General features: G+C 40.2%; 1 protein-coding gene across 14 annotated transcripts in view; it reads right to left on the bottom strand.

The window, feature by feature from the left end:
* MICAL2 (microtubule associated monooxygenase, calponin and LIM domain containing 2) overlaps positions 1 to 18,827 on the bottom strand; it is a 162,700-nt gene that overhangs the window by 51,159 nt on the left and 92,714 nt on the right. For 5 of the 14 annotated variants that reach the window (XM_063331394.1, XM_063331398.1, XM_063331396.1 and 2 more), the window contains 10 exons: positions 17,580 to 17,798; positions 17,257 to 17,358; positions 16,523 to 16,654; positions 8,778 to 8,885; positions 8,270 to 8,350; positions 6,661 to 6,847; positions 5,475 to 5,563; positions 5,045 to 5,144; positions 2,123 to 2,180; positions 576 to 782 (listed from right to left, as the gene is read on the bottom strand). In XM_063331394.1, the coding sequence (XP_063187464.1) occupies positions 2,140 to 2,180; positions 5,045 to 5,144; positions 5,475 to 5,563; positions 6,661 to 6,847; positions 8,270 to 8,350; positions 8,778 to 8,885; positions 16,523 to 16,654; positions 17,257 to 17,358; positions 17,580 to 17,798 (1,059 nt within the window). In that variant the 3' untranslated portion in view covers positions 576 to 782; positions 2,123 to 2,139. Of the gene's footprint in view, positions 1 to 575; positions 783 to 2,122; positions 2,181 to 5,044; positions 5,145 to 5,474; positions 5,564 to 6,660; positions 6,848 to 8,269; positions 8,351 to 8,777; positions 8,886 to 16,522; positions 16,655 to 17,256; positions 17,359 to 17,579; positions 17,799 to 18,827 lie in introns of those variants that run through there. The other 9 variants (XM_063331400.1, XM_063331402.1, XM_063331401.1 and 6 more) reach the window with 9 other exon arrangements.

Below are 18,827 nucleotides of genomic sequence, written 5' to 3' on the forward strand. Positions count from 1 at the left end.
ACCATTAGCTGCAGCTTCCAGGGATCCAGAAGATACCAGGAGCTTGCAAACAGCACTCCAGAGCCAGGAGCAAAGGTAAAGCTTTACCCACAGTTATTACCTGATTTTCCTGTACACGATATAAGATCCCAAATACACGTAACTTAGCATGACCGTTATGACATTTGTTAATATGTAAAAAAACCAAACCAAACCATAAGGAAAGGTAACAGAAGTCAGAGAAGCAGACAAATGCCATTTGTGTATGCAATACAAGCAACCCCCATGCTCACCAACACCAATTTATCATTCCCAGGAAGGATAAATCCCAACACCAGGCACCTCCTGATCTGCAGCAGATGGAATAACTTGTCAGGGACCCTGATGTATATCCCCTTCACATGGGACACATGTGTGATTAAACCAGCACAGTGAAACTCTCTGGCCTTTGGCTCAGGCCACAACAAAGATAATGTAACAGCATCCACCAGAAGAGGAATTTGCGAAACGAGTGTGAAGTCACTATTAAGTCTCTGTCCTCAGGAAATATTTTTAAAAGGAAAAGATGAAACAAGGAGACTTACAAAGAACTACATTTATTTTTGTTTACAGCAGATATCATAAATAAAGCTAAAACAATTTTCACTGTGTGCAAAATACAGAATTTCCATGTGAAAATTTAAATACAGCGTTAAAAACTATTTAATAAAAATGTTCAGTTAAGATTATAAAGTAAGATGAAGACAGAAGATTTAGGAGGAGAAGGACAGAATCCTCACTGGCCAGGAAGAGCTAGGAAGACTCTGCAACAGACGGTAAAAAACACAGCCAGGGGAAGTGATTTGAAATGGCAGACCTTTACGTCACAACCTTCATCTCAAAGCATGCAGAGCTTTGTAACAAAACACCATAGCCCTGAAATACGTAGGAAGTCATGTCCTAACCATTTGTGCAGGAAGTGACGCTTAAAATACAGACAGGTTTCTGTGTGGGCACTTTCAAAGCCATCAAGACATTTTAGGATACCCACACAAATAAATACTATTGCTTTAATCACGCGAACATACAGGTCAGCAAGATACGGTGTGGGGCTCTGACCCTGCAGCCCTTCTGCATTCCTGGCCGAGGCGTGCGAAGTGGGGCAAGTGGCAGGGGATGTTTGGCCCCTCCTGAAAATTGTTGCTTAGATCCATTCCCGGAGGCCCTTCCCTTTGAAAGGGATCCTCAGCAGGGAAGGCTGGGTCATGACCATATCAACCAAAACCTTAGCAGGCTTGCTTATCAGCCTGAGCCCTTGGTTCTTGTTTGGATTCATTTCCCCTTCCAGATGATCAACATGTGACTACGCATACTGGAACTTATATAAAAAAGTATGTACAAAAGAATCACACAAATTTGTCATGGAAAGTAGTGGCAATGCCTCATGCAGCAAGACAAATCCATTCATCAGAGTGGCAAATGGGGCCTAGTTAATTAGTTAACAAAACAATTCAAACCAAAACATTCTGGTTATGTGAACTTGACATTTTTGATATTACAGACCAAAAATATCATGCACATCTACTGCTGTTAGGCCTGCCTACTATGTTACCTGGGGTGGAAGACTGGAATTTACCTCCCTTTGACTACTTTTTCCAACAGAATCCTTTTATATCATACTTTTCCACTATGAAAGCAAAGATGTGCTTACAAAGCGCCACAATGCTCAAACGTTGCTTGCTTATTACATATCTGAGCTCAGTGGCAACAGGTGTTCACGCTAACCAGGAGAATCATCTGGCTAATCTTGTCCTGACCTTATTTTAAATCTTTCCTTCGATACTTTGAAAGAAATAAGGCTTCAACTAGTTCTTTCAAAAAACAAAGTACTTGCCTAACTTACCTTAAAGGCACAAGGAAGCGAACACACACAGACACAGGGAGAAAAACATTCTCTACAGAGAGCGCAGATGTTACCTTTTCTAGAACTGTGAACTCAGCAACAGGTTAAATGATCATGCCAAAGCTCGCATCCATTAATATACCAGACACACACAGTTTGCTCCAAAATCTTAAAAAAAAACCCCACGCAATGAAATGCTGTCAAACAACAGTGTTAGTCACACAATTTTGGAACTGGCAAGCGGAAAAAAAAAAAAATCACCTGAGAGCAGAAAGGCTTCAGCCAGTGAGTGGGTGCAGCACCGGAATGATGAATTGAACTAAAAGCAACGAGGGAGGTTGACAGAGAAGACAGCAGGAAAAAAAACACAGAACTTAACTTGGTTATACAGGAAAGCATCAGAAAGATTACACAGGCACAAAGAAGAATGGGCCAAAACGAAACCACCTTTTTTCATTAAATCATGAATAAGAACAAATAGGTACAAATCTTACTAGTAGAATATTAAGATGAGGTTAAAATAAAAAAATCTATTAATTTGATTGATAGCAATAAAAAACTTTCCCAACAGAATCACCTGCAAACTCCCAGTGGAATATGCAGTGTTCCTCAGGAAAATTTTTTCATTATGCAAGTTCCCGAATTCTGTTGTGGGAATGTAGGGATTTTATTCCCCATTATATAAAAATATATAAAGCCAATACCATATTTTTATTTTTTTATTTTATTTTTTAAACTTTCTACTCTTTTTGCTTGTTTTAAATTCATTTGACACCAGGGACTTCCAAGTTTCTTACTATATTCACCATTTTCTGTGAGTTATGCTCGCTCTGCTGAAAAGCAGAAAATTTCCTGTAGTAAACACCAGGAGAAAATGTTCCTAAAGACTGTGCTGCTGACAAACTGAAATCAAAATTGATGGCAAGCCAAATTTTGAAACTTTACCACTTAGCAGTTTGCTGTGCTGCAGGAGTAACATGGTAAATCACACTGCAGATGTTTTCTTTTTTAGGGTGAAACAATTACTATCATTAGCAAGTAATTAAAAAGTATACAGTGTTCCAAAGTAGTTTTTTTTTAAATGCCATAAAAGAGGTACAGATACATTTCTTTGCATATATACAGATGCCCACCATGTTACTAAAGTTGTCGCTGTGTCCAGTCAATATTCTAACAAAGTTTTGCTGAATACATGCTTGCGAATCAATGGCAATTTATTTCAAATGAATGCTACCTTATACCTAAATGATTTTCTTCAAGCACTTTTTCAAGTTCTGTGCATATACTTAACATTTTTTTTCCAAAATACATAAGCACTCTAAAACGTGAAAAGCTTTATCCTCATAGTTTAAAGAAAGTCAAACTATCTAGAAGAAAAATCCAGTTTGCCATTTATTTTACAGAGAAGACACACTTCCTTTTAATACCTAAGAAACAAAACAATTCAAATAATCTTCTCCCACATTACGTTAAAAAGATCAAAAAACTGCCAGCCCATCAGCAGTGCAGTCATTTAAGATCACTGGAAGGTGATCATCAACTTTGGTACTAACTGAACGCGACATTATTTCCTATTATGTAAGCCACATTCTTTTGGCTGGAAATAAATGCTTTTAATTTTAGGCTATACATATTACCATGTTGATGTATTTACCCACTTTCTGGTTAACTTCTGAATTTAAACATTTAAGTATCTGAAAGGCAGGGAGCATGCTTACCTCACTGGCTAACTAGGCTGAAAGTAAATTGGAATTTGGGATGTTGGTGTCTCTTTGCTGTTAAATAGTTTATTTAACCTCTCCCCACACCTTCTGATTAAGGTGGACCTTTTTGAGAAACATCTGAAAGAAATGTACTTAACAGCTGCTCCAGATTACGGAATTTCACTTTTCTGCAATCAGCTTTATACATTGAAATGAATGAAATACCCAACTTAGAATACATTTTTAGGTTTTTGTTGTTTGTTCTACACTTGTATTTTTAAAAAAATTCCACAAGACAACAGGAGCAGTGCCTACCTAGAGACACAACAGCAGTGATTTCACTTAGATGAGCGCTCCATAACTTGATATTCCTCAAACCAGCCACCTAATGAGGAAGCCTTGACTTGAGGAATAAGTCAACACTACCAGTTTCTTTGACTTACAGTTTCAATCAAGCCTTCACTCAACTAAGATTTGCTCTTCAAATTTATTTCAAAACTTTAAATAAATTAGTAGTACAGATTATACCCACTATCAACAAAGGGTATCTATCACATGTAAGAAATGTAAAAGGCATGACTAGGAGCAATGTGAATTAAGTACATGGTTTTTTTTTTTTTAAAACATATTCATGCAAGTTATAAACCTCATAACCCAGAGCAAAGATGAAAGCAAGAAAAAAAAAAAAAAAAGGTATGCGCCATATTCAGGTTTCAAAACCCAGTCATTTGTCATGAATATTCCACAAACATCTGAAAGAATGCATATTCTTTCTTGGTCTAACAAAAAAAAAAAAAAGGGTGGGGGGGGAGGGTGGAGAGGGACAGGGCGAAGAATGGTTTTAAAATGTGTCACCCCCTCAATGGTCTGATCACACGATAAAACAGGGCAGGGAGGGGGAAATCTACAAAATATCCTTCATCCGTCTCTGTATTCTGGAAATGTGTCTGGACACTGCCCTTCATGCTCTAACATACAGTACATTTTATACTGAAAATTTTGATTGCACCTCTTTTATATCAGAAGGAATCCACCATTCATTTAAGTCACATATTAAATTGCATGAAAAGTAAAAAAAAAAACACCCAACCAAAAAAAAAAAAAACAAAAAAAAACCCAAACTTCAAGAAAATTGTGAGGCTGTTAATTTTGAAAATCTGAAAGGCACAACTGAGCAAGACACATAGAAGAATTTAAACCCTATAGAATTTTTTCACCCATTCAAGCACATTTTCAAGTGATAGCTCTGCTTCCCGGTACATATGAGTAAGTACCTCTAGAAGAGCACAGAGGAATGGCACACCAAGGCTCAAGAGTTCGTACAAGTAGGTATAGTTATATGCATTGTCCCTGAAATGAAGATTGGTAGCGTGCAGAAAACCATGCATCCAGTTAGACAGGCGTCTGGGAATGTCAAGCAGATCCCTTGTCACCCGAAGGGGCCAGCTTAGTGCGCCCCTAAAGAAGGAAGTCAGGATACCTGGGGACCTGTCCTCTGGACTGCTAGCAGTAGACAAAGTGCTTTCTGTGGTGGTCTCTGTGGCTTTGGGTTCCTCTTTCTTCCATGCTTCTGTGGCCTCCTTATATAAAAGCATTAAATAATGTTAAATATACTTCTAAAAAATAGAAACATCCTTAAATCTGTTACTGTTTTCAAATTTTTAAGTATATGGTCATTTCCAATTGCTCTTAAGTTCAACTTTACTTTGCACAGGAAAAGCTAGTTTCCATTGAGAACCAGACTATAAATACATCAATTTTACAGGACCAGGAAGGTGTATTTTAGTATTGATTTTACAACTGCTGGTCATCAGGTAGAAAACATTTTACACAAACACACAAGTACTGCACCCTGCTCCAGATAAAGCTGCCTCAACTTTTCATGCATTAGTAACGTAACCAATACGCACCTTTCCCTGGAGCTGTAATGTTGCTCTTCTCTTTCTGTGCTTAGTACTGATTTTGCAGTGCGTAAAATGAGGTTTACAGTAAAATTTACCTACAAGAGAAAAAATAAGTTATATGATATTTTATCTATATGCCTACGGGCTGAAACCCCACTGTTGCATCTACAAAAAGATGAAATCAGGATAATAAATAGTGGGGCAGCAAGAGGAATAAGAAACTTGCCACCCACTCTGAATAGCTCACAGCTCTGAATGGGTTTCTTTTACAGCGCACAGATTTGCACATTTGTTAAATAAGGCAAGGTCATTTATCTACCACACAGGTTTTAAGATTAATAAATAGCAGAAAGACAAGATTCTGACAAATCACAAACCGACACAAGACATCAAGCATCAAAAAGTCAAATAATCAATTCAAAAAAGTCTTTGCAGAAGATCCTCTTGATTGCAAAAGAACCACCATTGGCCTCGAGTCTTTAATCCTTTTGTAGAAGGAGAACCCGGCTGATACTCCGATCTACTCAAATCATTTGGAAGTGACAAGGGAATTTCAATTCAGTTTAATAATTTCCCTCTAACCACCCCCCCACCCCCCACCAAAAAAAAGGGGGGGGCGAGGAGGGGGGAATAATTCCCCATCTCCAAACCCCAGGCTGTAGGTGGGACTGAGTGCCCAAGATCTGAACTTCCCATTCTGCCGCAGATGGGAATAAATTACACTGCTGCTTGGCCAGTACTACTGCTTTCAACTCCTGAGCTATTACAGCTTGAAAGAAATAACCTATATTCCCCCCATCCATGTAAATCTGCCACTATCATGGCATATCCTTATAGATCACATTATTTAATGGCCAGTTATAAATGAGAGATGAAAATAATTCTGCATTTTTGGAGAAAAATCACCTTTCCCTCCCTCCCCCTGTTTTGACCGGTGATTGGACAAACTGCATTTTGGTCATTCAACTTATTTTCCACTGAGGATTTCTTCATTTAAAGCTCAGGTCTGTCCTAACCGGATTCTTCTGAAAGACTAGAACTGCAAGTACAAGGACTTGAAGATTAGATGCAAACAACGTACTTGGCAGACCTCCTCCTGACCGAGCTTCTCGGCCAGGTCTTTTTCCCTAGTTCCATTAAAAGCATCAATACTGAAACATTTTAAAATATTCTTAAATAGCTCCTATATTACCTTCTTCAACATCAAAGGCATAAATTCCTAAACGGAGTGTTGTAGAACATATTTCACACTTGAAGCACTCCCTATGAAAGAAGTGGCCTTCTGCACTCAGCCGCTCCATGACATATACCCGTTTTTTGCAGAAATAACAAATGTCACTCCCCCCAATAGACTGAGGAAATTCTTTTCGCAGAGATCCCTGTTAAAAGATAAAAAAAGAAACGCACATAAAGCTGTTGCTCTACACCCAGATATAAATTCTTATAAAGTGGGCAGCTACTTTAGCTGCTTGAAGTTTTACACAGCACCCTCCACACACAATTCAAATAAGCACCAGTCAGCTTTTTTATTACTCATTTGCTGTGATTCTGTAGGTTTATGCAGCAATTCATAAATCAGACATCATAAGGACGTTAAGGGGTGAGTTTTCAACTCAGACTTGCCTCCAGCTTCCCTCTGGGAGTCCACCAGCATTTTGTGTTTACTCAGGTACAAGAGCAGCACCAGCCCCAAACGCCCGTTTCCCGCCCTGTGCCGCGCTGGCTCAGGCACTCATGTCTCACGGCCACGGGCATCCGTGTTCCTCAGAAGAGGGCAAAGGCAAACCTTGCCACCCTCACACAACAGACACGCATTTGGAGCTAAGAAAACAGACACCCTGAAAACTCAGTTCATACACACTCTGGAGGAAAACGTAGGCTCACGCTTTAAGCTCCAGGAAGACAGACTGACAGTCTTTGATGCTGGTGTCTGAACTGCCATTTATACCACTGCAGACGTGCTTTCCCTCTCAGCCATGTTTCTCCTGAGACTACAGCCCAAGCTGGGGCTTGGTTTGTTTCAAAAAAACCAATTTAGTTCCTACCACAGACATTCAGAATATTTATAACTCATTGGACTTTACATTATGATTCATATTAACAACTTGAAACTATTTTGAAAGTTTTTGTTGAATTTGGGCTGGCAATTAACATTCTAATTGCCACAAATCCCATCCTCTCTGGATACACATGCAAAAGGTACAGAAAAATAAATTATAAGTGGATTAGATGCTACTGAACTTCCCTTTTCTTATTAGAGGCAGGTATGAGGATGTTACTTTGCATTATTGTATTATGCTTAGTTATAGGTCGGTACAGATGAGCATCCTGTCTCTACCACAGCCAGCACCATCTCCCCCCGCTTCCACCACCCCCGCTGCCACAGGAGAGACACCACGCATGGGACAGAGGAGGCGCAGGCTTGGCAGAGTCCAGGCACATTCAGACAGCAGCACACAGTCCACATAATTCATCTTTAATTTGCCAGTACAAGGCAGCCTTGGAACAGTTTTTTAATGTTAAGTGCAAGTCCCAGTTGTCATTGTCACATTGTCTTGTGCTTAAAAGTTGAGAATCCTATTCCAAATCTGCCATTAGTAATCCATTTTGCTGCGATGCATCATTTCAGAGCATGAAACTTTCCAAACGAACAGCCATGCAAATGGAAAAACATACAAATGCATTTTTAAAAAGATGATGTTAATAGAACAGATAGTTACAATGAAGCAGAAACAATTGAGTTTAGTGTTGGCTAATAAGTAAGTGTCGTCACCACAACGCAACACTTCACTTCCCAATACCTGACAGCTCTGAGCAGTGGAGGCAGGAGATGGAGAATGAGGAATGGGGCAAGAACCTGTAGCTCTGTCCAGAGACGGCTTCTGAATTCAACACAGAACAGTGTCAGAGTTTAAAAACAGCTCTCCAAATGAGGCACGGTGATGCAGCACTTGAGTGTTAAAAATAACTGCACAAACATGTACTGTACAAAACTTTCTTTAGAAGCCACCCTGATTAATAAATGTCTTCTCTTACTAATTGTACCAGTAATTACATTTAATAAAAGCCTCCTGAAGTTTTAATTCATGCAGACAAGTAATAAAAATATAAATGGAAGACACGGTGAACAACGTTTCCAGCGTATCCACATCAGCATATTTTGCCAATATGCACTTGACTCCTTAATAAGTGTTAGACTAAGACCTTTCATAATGCTTAAAGTGCTCCACAACCCGGGTCTTAAGCTGTGATGATGTTCTGGAAGCACTACTCAAGTCAAGTTACTGTTTCTTGTGGGTTTAGTCTTACCAGTTCAAGGGGGGGAAGCTGTGGCTTGGGTCTGTGATCATTCACATACAGATTGACAAGAACTTCAGCCACAGCTCCAATTGCACGCGAGACCTTCCCTACAGTCATCTAACCAGAAAAGGGGAGAAGATGAAGAATAGAAGGAAGAGCTTTAGTTATCCTGAAAAATGAATTTAACAAGAAAAGGACAAGAATGATCTGAAAACATGCAAACAACGATAAAGAGAAGCTAGGAGAAAGAGCTGAGGCAAAGTCTAGCAGAGCACAAGCATGTTCATGCATGATCAGCATGGTCCAGCTGGTGGCCACAGAAGGCTTCCACGCAGCCCATACATATCTCCCTGTGAATGATGAAGAAATAGGTGCTGGGAGCAAATGCTGCTCCCACAGCACAAGGCCTCCCGCTGTGTCCATGAAGAGGCTGAGCTGGGAGCTGATAGCCTGGCTATCAGGGTTGGACCATTCACATAGATTAAAAATCCCTATTGTTCACTTTGACTTCTTAGGACTTTGTTGTCGTATTTCAGAATGGGTGTGGGGACTAAACTTCACATTAATGGACCACAAACCGTGGCATTTCAGGAAACATTCTATGAAAGCATACTAGAAGTCCCACGTGGAAATGTTTTGTTGGTGCTCACAGAGCAACCATTCTGCCTCTCCGCAGTGACTCATCTTAATGCTAGGGAAAACTGGCAAAACTACGCTCATGAAAGGAAGGCATCTCCTTTAGTCTGCTTCATTACCCTATTGCAGCCATGAATATTAGGCTGTTTCTAACAAAATCTACCGAATCGACCGGCCTGCAAGGAGACTGCAGTTCCTTAGGCTGTGGCTCCAAATGCACCACAGCCAGACCACTGACCGCATGGTCCAGGCTTCCTTGCCAAAACTCATGCCTGGGGACCGGAAAATAAGAAAGGAGGGTGTGTGTGAGCGGCAGACAGGTAGGTAGGTAGGTACTCTAGTTCTCTGTTCCTGGAAAAAAGTCTGTGAAGACTTCACAGATTTACAGTAATATTTTCTACCCTAAACCAAATTTCTTGTAGTGATTTTGATTTTAGTTTTATAGTCAATATAAGATCCCACAACCTCTCTGGTGGCAAAGGCAGCAAGGGCCATCCTGGTATGGCCAGGGATCTGACACTCCGCTTCACAAGCCCGGACATTTTTTTTTTCCCCTAGAGGATCCATGATCTCATATCTTACACTCCACAGGGCCCAAATATTAAGTCCCACACTTCTCAGTGAAATTATTCTTCTACTGCCACTACACCAAGTCTTGCTAACAGAAAGGTTTTAAAATATCAGAAAGTTACCACGAAGAAAGGAAAAAAATATAAAAGCAGTAGTATTCATGATACTTTATAATAATTTTAAAGCATTTTAAAAGCAACTATAATGCATTTTTGGGCGTGTTTTCAAAAATTATGATGGATAAAAATATTCTTGCTAATAAAAAAATTTCAAGTTCAGGAACTTGGGAACATGTCCAGCCCGTTAGAGCTCCCCTTATCTTTTGAGAGTTATCCCGCAATTAACTTAATATCCAGGCAGATACAAGATATGTATGTTAAGATGAAAAAGGCCATTCAAGGGAAAAATTTCTGTACTGCTTGGTTTTGTTTAATATAAAAAGACTTTTGTTTAATATAAAAAGACTTTTCAATGTTTTTCAATATCTGCACAACTTGTGAGGTAACAACAGCAATGTAAACTGTTAATTACAGCAATGCTGCCCTAAGTGGTACATTAAATTATAAGCCAATACTAGAAGTGAGACTGCTTGCTGCTACAGGAAAACTAAGTTCCTTTGTACTGTTTAAGATCACAGAAGACAACATTTTTCTCCCCAAATTCTGCACCTCTGAATACGCTGAGCAACTTTTAGGCTACATACAACTTATTACCCATGAGCTCCTGGGTAAAAGGAAGCATTCAAAGTCTGCTGAAGCAGAAAGTTTACCTTGAACTAGTTAAAGGCTGGAGCAATCGGTTAAACAACAAGACTAGGCTTAAAGTGCAAGTAGTTGCATTTCAGGAAAAGTATCCTTGAGCCTGAACTACACCTTGCAATTCATCAGGTTGGTTGACTTCTGTTCTCCACCCATTGGAGGAATCTGTGTCAACATTAAAGCAGTCAAAACAAGAAAACTCCATGTTTATACATACTTTAAAAAATGTTATTAAAAGGAAATGTTCTTGTAACGAATGTGAATTCACATTCCATGTAAAAGCAAATGGGATTCCAATTTAATCTAGTAACCAGAACATTGCTAATTGCTCTCATCTCCTCATCAACAACCACCAACACAGTGTTGCTACTCACCAGTGGGGAGGGCAGGAAGCAAGTGGACTTGAGGACTGATTAGATATCATCTTAGAGAAAAATTTTAATAAGGACCTATTACTGGGGGAATATCTCTACTAGTTCTCCTTCCAGAATCGGATATGTGGGTAGTCAAGAGCAGGTGAATTTGCTACAGCCTCTGTACTGCACCTTTCAGATGCCTTGCAGAGGGATCCAGACGGATTGGAACACTGGGTGATGACTGATGGGATGAAAATTAACCAGTCCAAATGCTGAATTCTGCACCCAAGATGGAGTAACACCAGGCGCAAGTATAAATGGGGAGAGGAGTGGCTGGAGAGGTGCCCTGCAGAAAGGGATCTGGGGGTCCTGGTCCACATCAGGCTCAGTACGAGTCAGCAGTGTGTCCTAGAAGCCAAGAGAGCAAACGGCATCCTGGGGTGCATCAAACCCAGCATCACCAGCCGCTCAAAAGAGCTGATTGTCCCACTGTACTCAGCGTTGGTGAGGCCTCACCTTGAGTGCTGTGTGCAGTTCTGGGCCCCACCATTTAAGGAGGATGGAAGGTTCTTGAATGCATCCAGAGGAAAGCAACAAAGCTGGTGAAAGGTCTGGAAGGAACGTCCTGTGAGGAGCGGCTAAGGACTTTGGGTTTGTCTAGTTTGGAGAAAAGGAGGCTGAGGGGCGACCTCATTGCTCTCTACAGCTTCCTGAGGAGGGGAAGTGGAGAGGGAGGTGCTGCGCTCTTCTCCCTGTATCCAGTGATAGGACATGTGGGAATGGTTCAGAACTGTGCCAGCAGAGGTTTAGACTGGACATTAGGAAGCATTTCTTTACCAAGAGAGTGGCCAAACACTGCAACAGGCTTCCTAGAGAGGTGGTCAATGCCCCAAGCCCATCCGTATTTAACAGGCATTTGGACAATGCCCTTAACGACATGCTTTAAATTTTGGTCAGCCCTGAATTGGTCAGGCAGTTGGACTACATGATCATTCTAGGTCCCTTCCAACCGCAATATTCTATTGTATTCAAATGCTGTTCAATCACAAAATAGAAATATCATGGCAGGATGAGAATCCACCAGAGCATCCCCTTGAGCACCTGCCACCATCAGAAACCCGCAGAGAATGGGAGGGATGGGGCGTGCAAGAGCAGTACTGCCCTGCAAGGCTTGGGACCTCTGCCCTTGTACAACCCCCTGTGTCTTCTCTAAACCTCACCCTGCTTACGGACAAGGACTTCAGTAACATCCTTACCCATTTAATCATCTAAGTGTAATAAATTCCAATTGCAGGCGAGAGGGTCTGACCCCAGAATCTACATACATTCCTTTAGAGAACCTGTCAGCTCTTACACAGCTTAGCTTTGGTCAACAGCACACAGATCTCTGCCTGCCTGATGCTGCTCATGTACCCTAGAAACTCAGCATACACATAATAGGTTTTATACTTTGCTCATGCACTTACTACCCTTGAGGCTACCAGTGTACGTGAAGTCCCACACACACAGGCAATTTTGTAGTGCTGGTGCACTACAAAACAGGCGACTGCTCACAATTCAGGCAGGTTTATACCAGTAGCTTTGAATGGGAAGGCATCTTAAAGAGTTACCTTATGTGGTGAATTTCAGAAAGCAACCACAAAAACACTTAAAAATAGCCCAAGTGTTTGTGATTTACTAAGACTACTGACCTGTCAATGACATGTTGCCAAAGCTTTACAGCAGGTTGATCAGGGTGGTTAATGTGGGGAGAGAAAGCTGCCTTCTGTATTTCCCTGTGCTATTGTTTACAACACTGCAGCCAACCAAATAGTAAGCCTCAGTAGTATTTTCATAAAACAAAGGAAATACACTCTCTACCTCCAAAAAGCATACAATGCTTTGTTGTTTCATATCCTTAATGATCTTCCTGATCTCATTTTGCTTTGAGGATGACTTATTTACTGCTGGTACCACCTGCTACATACATTTAACCTCTGAGATAAACAGCATTTGAGTAATAAGTTACTGTGTGTAGGAAACACCCAAGCCCTGCTTACTGCTGGTAATTAGAGTCATGTCACCGAAGGGAAGTAGTTGGTCCAAGCTCTGCAGGCAGCAAAGCCTATTGATTGCAACATCTTCATAGTTCTTATGACGTACTGTGTGGATTCACTCATGCAAAGCTCAGATGAACACAGTTTTCTGAAAGTCAATCCAACTTTAAACAGAAAACAGGAATAACCCAAGCCCAGCCTGTAATATAATATTTGTTAATTCATAATTTACCTATATGAATTTTGGCAGCTGACTAAAGCTAGAAGGTAGTTTTGATTATTACTGGCAACTTGCATGTAGTGTCATATAGAAGTTAATTCTTAATAACTTGTAATGACTGTATGTCTTTAAAAGAAACAATATGCTTCCATAGCCTTCCTTTCAAGTGCTCCTTTCAGGACTGAGGCCTAATAACAGGTTTCTGTAATAAGACAGCACGATTTCTTAGCCACCATTTTCAATAAATATGCCACCATAACTAATACTGTTCCAATGAAAATTCAACAGATGTAAAGAATCGTTATGACTGATAACAATCTCAGTGCTCATTTGAAATTAAAATGACATAATAACTATTTAAAGGATGGGAGGGCGTTGATATTTATAGTTCATATCTCATGAAATTTTACAAAACTTAAAAGGCTTCTGGCTTTCTGCTGGGAAAAAGCAGAAACACTGAGAGCGACATGCAATCTTTAAAGATAAAACATGGGGACAACAATTTAACCATGGAAGGGCACTGAGAGATTGCTTGTTATTAAATCAAGGCTGCAGCAGGTGTTCCCTGAATATTTAATACTCAGAATAAAAACAGCAGTAAGAAATCTGCATCTCGGAAAAATTTTGCTTAAGAAATAACAAAATAGGCCAAAATGTGGCCTATGCAACTCGAAGAGGAACAGAACTTAAGTTGCCAAAGAGAGGTAAAGCTAAAACAACAGGGGTATCACAGGACTGAATTGACCCCACAGTCCATGAATAGCATGGAGAGCAAAAGTCTTGCACATCCACCAACGCTTCACCAGCACATCACCAATGCAAGTAACGGTCCTGGATATAGGTCCAAAGGGCCACTGAGTCCATCCCCTGTCCCCAGGGGATTCACTTTACCTGTGTAAAGTAAGTGCAAATTGGCATGACCTGCTCCAAAAGGTGTTTGTGCTGCAGACTGCAAACCTCCCCCAGGACCCCGCTTCTTACTACTCAAGGGTCCCCTATCCCCATCCCCAAGTCTGACCTCAATCTCCATTCCCTGGTGACCTGTGCCAATAGCGGGTATGGTAGACGGGTACCCTCCCCTTCTCCACAACAGCCTTGTGCAGACACCATGCCTGACTGACCCTGTCTAACCCCTTCACTCCCTCTTAGTTACCCCAGTAGCAAGGACAGCACCAACAATGTCACTTGTACTCACTGGCACCCCTGGAAAGGAAACTCGGGGGTTTTGCCCTTTTTTTTTTATTATTATTTTTAAAAATCTACTTAATTTTCAATGTAGATTGAAAGGTATTCCCATTGAAATATCTACAGTAATACACCATCACTTGGGGTTCATTTGGATCAGCTTCCTATTACTGCATCTGCCAGACAGGGGAGGAAAGTTAAAGTTTGCCTGTTCGTTATCAGACCTGCTATTTAAAAGTTCTCAAATATGCTGTGTCAGACGCACCACATTTAAATATATGTAATGCAGACAGTGTACAAGAGGACCTGAGCCCATACAAGCCTATGGAGCAGCATACTGGGCATCAAGACATTCATGCATGTAGATATACCAAAGAATACATGTAGTCCTACCTAACCAGCCAAATATTCACCAGATGAGATGAACGTATATTTACTGTGCTGGTCACAGAACAAGATTTTCTGGCCTCAGCTATGCTGCATTCTGTGCCATTACCTCTGGAGAGAGCATTTTCAACTAAAGTAAACTCAGCCTGCGTGAAATCAAGTCACAACAAATTGCTACACCATTTTAATACAATGGCAAACTAATAAAAAGCTGTGAGTGCAATTTAAACAAAATGCAGCTGAATTAAAACATCTAAAAACGATTGCTCAGAAAACATTTTAAAATCCCAGTAAAATTAACGCTCACAGATTTTCCATATGATTAAGAGCCTAGTTCTCATATTCTAAAGGGTTGTTCACATAGTTTTTTGGGTTTGTTTTTATTCTCTTTGCAGTGTCACAATAGCTTTCCAAACGAGCAACAGGCCCTGGTATTTTGGAAACCATTACATAGCTTAAAACCCATCACATGCTGCTGTACCTCCTAAGTCATAAAAAGTAAGAGGTAAATCCAGGCAAAGGAATTATTTTGAAGCTGAAGGGAATTAGGGGATTACCGCAGTAAGGCACCTGCTGGGCTTGCAGTGTCCTTGAAGGGCTGTGTAGCCTATATTTTCCTGGGGACTGAGAGGAAGGGAGGCTTTTCAACGCAGCTCTATCTCAACCGAGGAACGTGCCTTGGTGACGGTACTCATTTTGCCAAACAGCACTTCCCTGATGTGTCAGGCAGCAGGGCCACCAGCTCCAGCAGCACCTGCATTGGGTCATAGCAATTGCCTTCAGTACTTCTAGAAACTTGATGTGTGAAGGAAAGGGAACCTTTAACCTGCCCTGAAAAGCTGAAAAATATCAAACTTTCTTCAATTAAAATCCTTCTAAAACAAGGGGAGTTAGAAGCCAATGCCATCTTAACTTCCACAGCCCATTATAACATCAGCGTAAGTAATAAGAGCTGAATCTCTCTGATTCAAGCGTTACCTAATTGCTTTCATTCAGAGTATGCACGTTTCTTCTCTGGGAAGTTTGCTGTTACAAAGAACTCTGTTCTAGCAATTAATGTGCAGAAGCAAGTTTAAGGTAGAAATAAGTAAACAAACAACAATAAAATCTGTTTGTATCACCAAGTGTTCATACAATTTTAAGACATGTCCTCTAGTTAAAAACCATTATAGTGCAGGTTCTCCCCTGCAGTCCAGACGGATATTCTTATAACAAGAAACACAAACACCACTCAAGAGCAACTAAGTGATCCCGTAACATCCAGTTGGCTGTACAATGTGAAGCTCTCTCTCTGCTAGGCACGTCTACAGTATTATTCAACAACAGAACATTTAAAATAAGCAGCAATGCAAAATTTTCAGAATGGAAGCAAAAATTTTGTTAACTATTTCCTTTGTTCTTCAGCTTTATACCTGAACTATTTTTAATGATGACTTTCCTCTTACAAGCATGCAGAATTAACAACAGCGAAAAAAGTAAAGTTTGATCCAAATGTGAAATGCAACCTATACAACAGATCGGCCAGCAGCGCCTTCCATCCAAGCCATTTCTCAAGCAGCTTTAGTGCAAGTTTGGATTTTACAGGAAAAATCTGTTAATAGAGTACCTGTCTAGAAGGAACAGCAGGGGAAGCTGAACTGACAGATGATGGAGAAGAGGCAGCAGCTGAATCATGAGGTGGAGGGCAAGAGGGAGTTGGGGGCTGAGAATGGGAAAAGCCTTTAGTAGGTAGCTTATTCTGTGTAGAGCAGAAACAGGAGAGTTATCCAAGAGACAGTGACATTAGCACAGGTTAAGAGAAAAATTTCAGTCATGCACCAAAAAATACAGAAAGATAATAACTCCAGTTCTGCTCTTTTCTCTATTTCTGCACAGTGAGGAGCCGTGGAAATCACCATGGTAAAAACCTCCACAGCAAATGATATTATTTTACTCATTTTTCTTATTAAAAAATATTTACAGCAGACAGTAAGGTAAGAGAGTGTTGGGAGAAAGCATAACAAAACATAAGAAATTCCATATCGCACTAAGAGCTACTGCTTGCCAATTCATTAGAAGTGTATACTTAAGCACAAGACGTGGTTTATTCTAACATGTTTGTCTTGTGCTAAAGTACTCCAACTAGCTTTATGATTTAGATTGTGTTTTACCTCAATTAAATTATGCAATAACATTTAAACAAAACTTTTCAAGAGTTTCAGTGGAACCCACGTTACTGTTTAGATCCACCCAGGATGAAAGGAAAGTTAAAGACAAAACCACTGCAATTCTTTCCCCGCCCATGAATTCTGATACGTCTTCTAACTCAGCACTTCTTCAGATGCAAAACCTAATATTCACCTTTGGAAACTCCATGTATCCAAACATTGAGGCAAGATGTGCTGCTTTCTCTTTAATGTTCTTTTTATGGAATTCCCTATTCGCTATGGTCTGAGCTCTTTTCTGCAATAAGAGCCAGGGAAAGAAAGCCAAGAAAAGAAAGAAAGAGATTTCAGTTAATGTCACATACATCATCAGAATACAGCAAGTTTGTAGAAAGACTTTTTCTTGTCTTAATATAACCTAAAGTTAACAGAGAAAAAGCCAGCATATCCAGGGAAAATACAGTATACAGATTAGCATAGGCAGTTAAGAGACAGAAAGGAAAAGAAATTGCTTGTCACCTGTTTCATTTTTTCCTCCAGATGCTGAAGACGCTCAAGCACTCCAGAAAGTACAAATGCAGCAGAACAGGCAGATGCGAGATTTTCAGAGGTTTCTGACAGACTGGGCTGGTTATCTGGTTTTTGTATAGTCTTTGCTCTCCTGGCCATATGATCAGAACCATTTAAAGACTGTTTGAGTTCCCTGACCTCGTGTTCACTCCTAGCTACCACCTGAAACTGGGAAACACTTGAAGTGAAAAAAAATCTGCTTTCTGCATTACCATGCAGTATATGCAGCTTTTAAGGATGCTTCCGAAAGCGCAGCACAGTCATGCACGTAACTAGAAATAAAGTGTTCTCACATCATTCTTTGCACACTATCTACCGCATCTCTGATGCCCGTGTCCATGCACTGAAATAACTCAGTCCTATGTAACTTATGCAGGTCTTGACATCCTTCTGTAGGTTTGTGTCAGTTTTTATGAATAACCCCAGACAGCATCAGTGCAGAAGAACACAACACGACATCTCCTTCTAAGGTTTTTAGCAAAGGTTTTGGTTTGGGGTTTTTTTTAGCAACACATCTGCCTGAAACTAGACTTACAATCAAATTGTAAGAATATCAACAGTAGTTCTTGGGATAACTCTAGACCTAGTCTGACCCACGTCAAGCTATAATATATTTCAGATTCAAGGCGTTTTCTGAGGAGTTCAGAATAGGCCCCTGAATTTGAATCTTCATATAAAATAGGTTTTGTAAATGAAACATTTGAACCAGTCCAGCTTTATCAAATTCAGTCTCGAAAATGACCTTCCAAGCTGGTCTTTTCATGACAGCTTTCTACTTCAACCTATCTGTCCAATTCAAATAAATACACAAGCCTTCCAAATTTCTCAGAATTCAAATCAAAAACCCTAATGCCAATCAACTTCATTATGCTCCTGATGTTTCAGGATAGCACACCTGCCTTTAAAACAACTATTCTCAACCGGTTTATGAATCTGCATTTTTCATCAAGCTGATCTGCAGATTTCCACATGCAATGCAGATCTCATTTCATTGCAGACTACTCTTGAAATGCCACAACAGGATATTTACTTCCATTTAAAACTCTAATGTAAAGTGAATGTCAGTATTATTTGATATGAGATTGCTTTCATTGGAAGTACTACGAGAAAAATTTAGACAATGTATTCAAAAATTTTGCCCCATGTATATGATGCTGCAAAACAGTTTTCAGCAGAAATTCTTACCAAAAGTTCTGC

The sequence above is a fragment of the Chroicocephalus ridibundus genome, chromosome 4, assembly GCF_963924245.1.
Source record: "Chroicocephalus ridibundus chromosome 4, bChrRid1.1, whole genome shotgun sequence".
Lineage (NCBI taxonomy): Eukaryota > Metazoa > Chordata > Aves > Charadriiformes > Laridae > Chroicocephalus > Chroicocephalus ridibundus.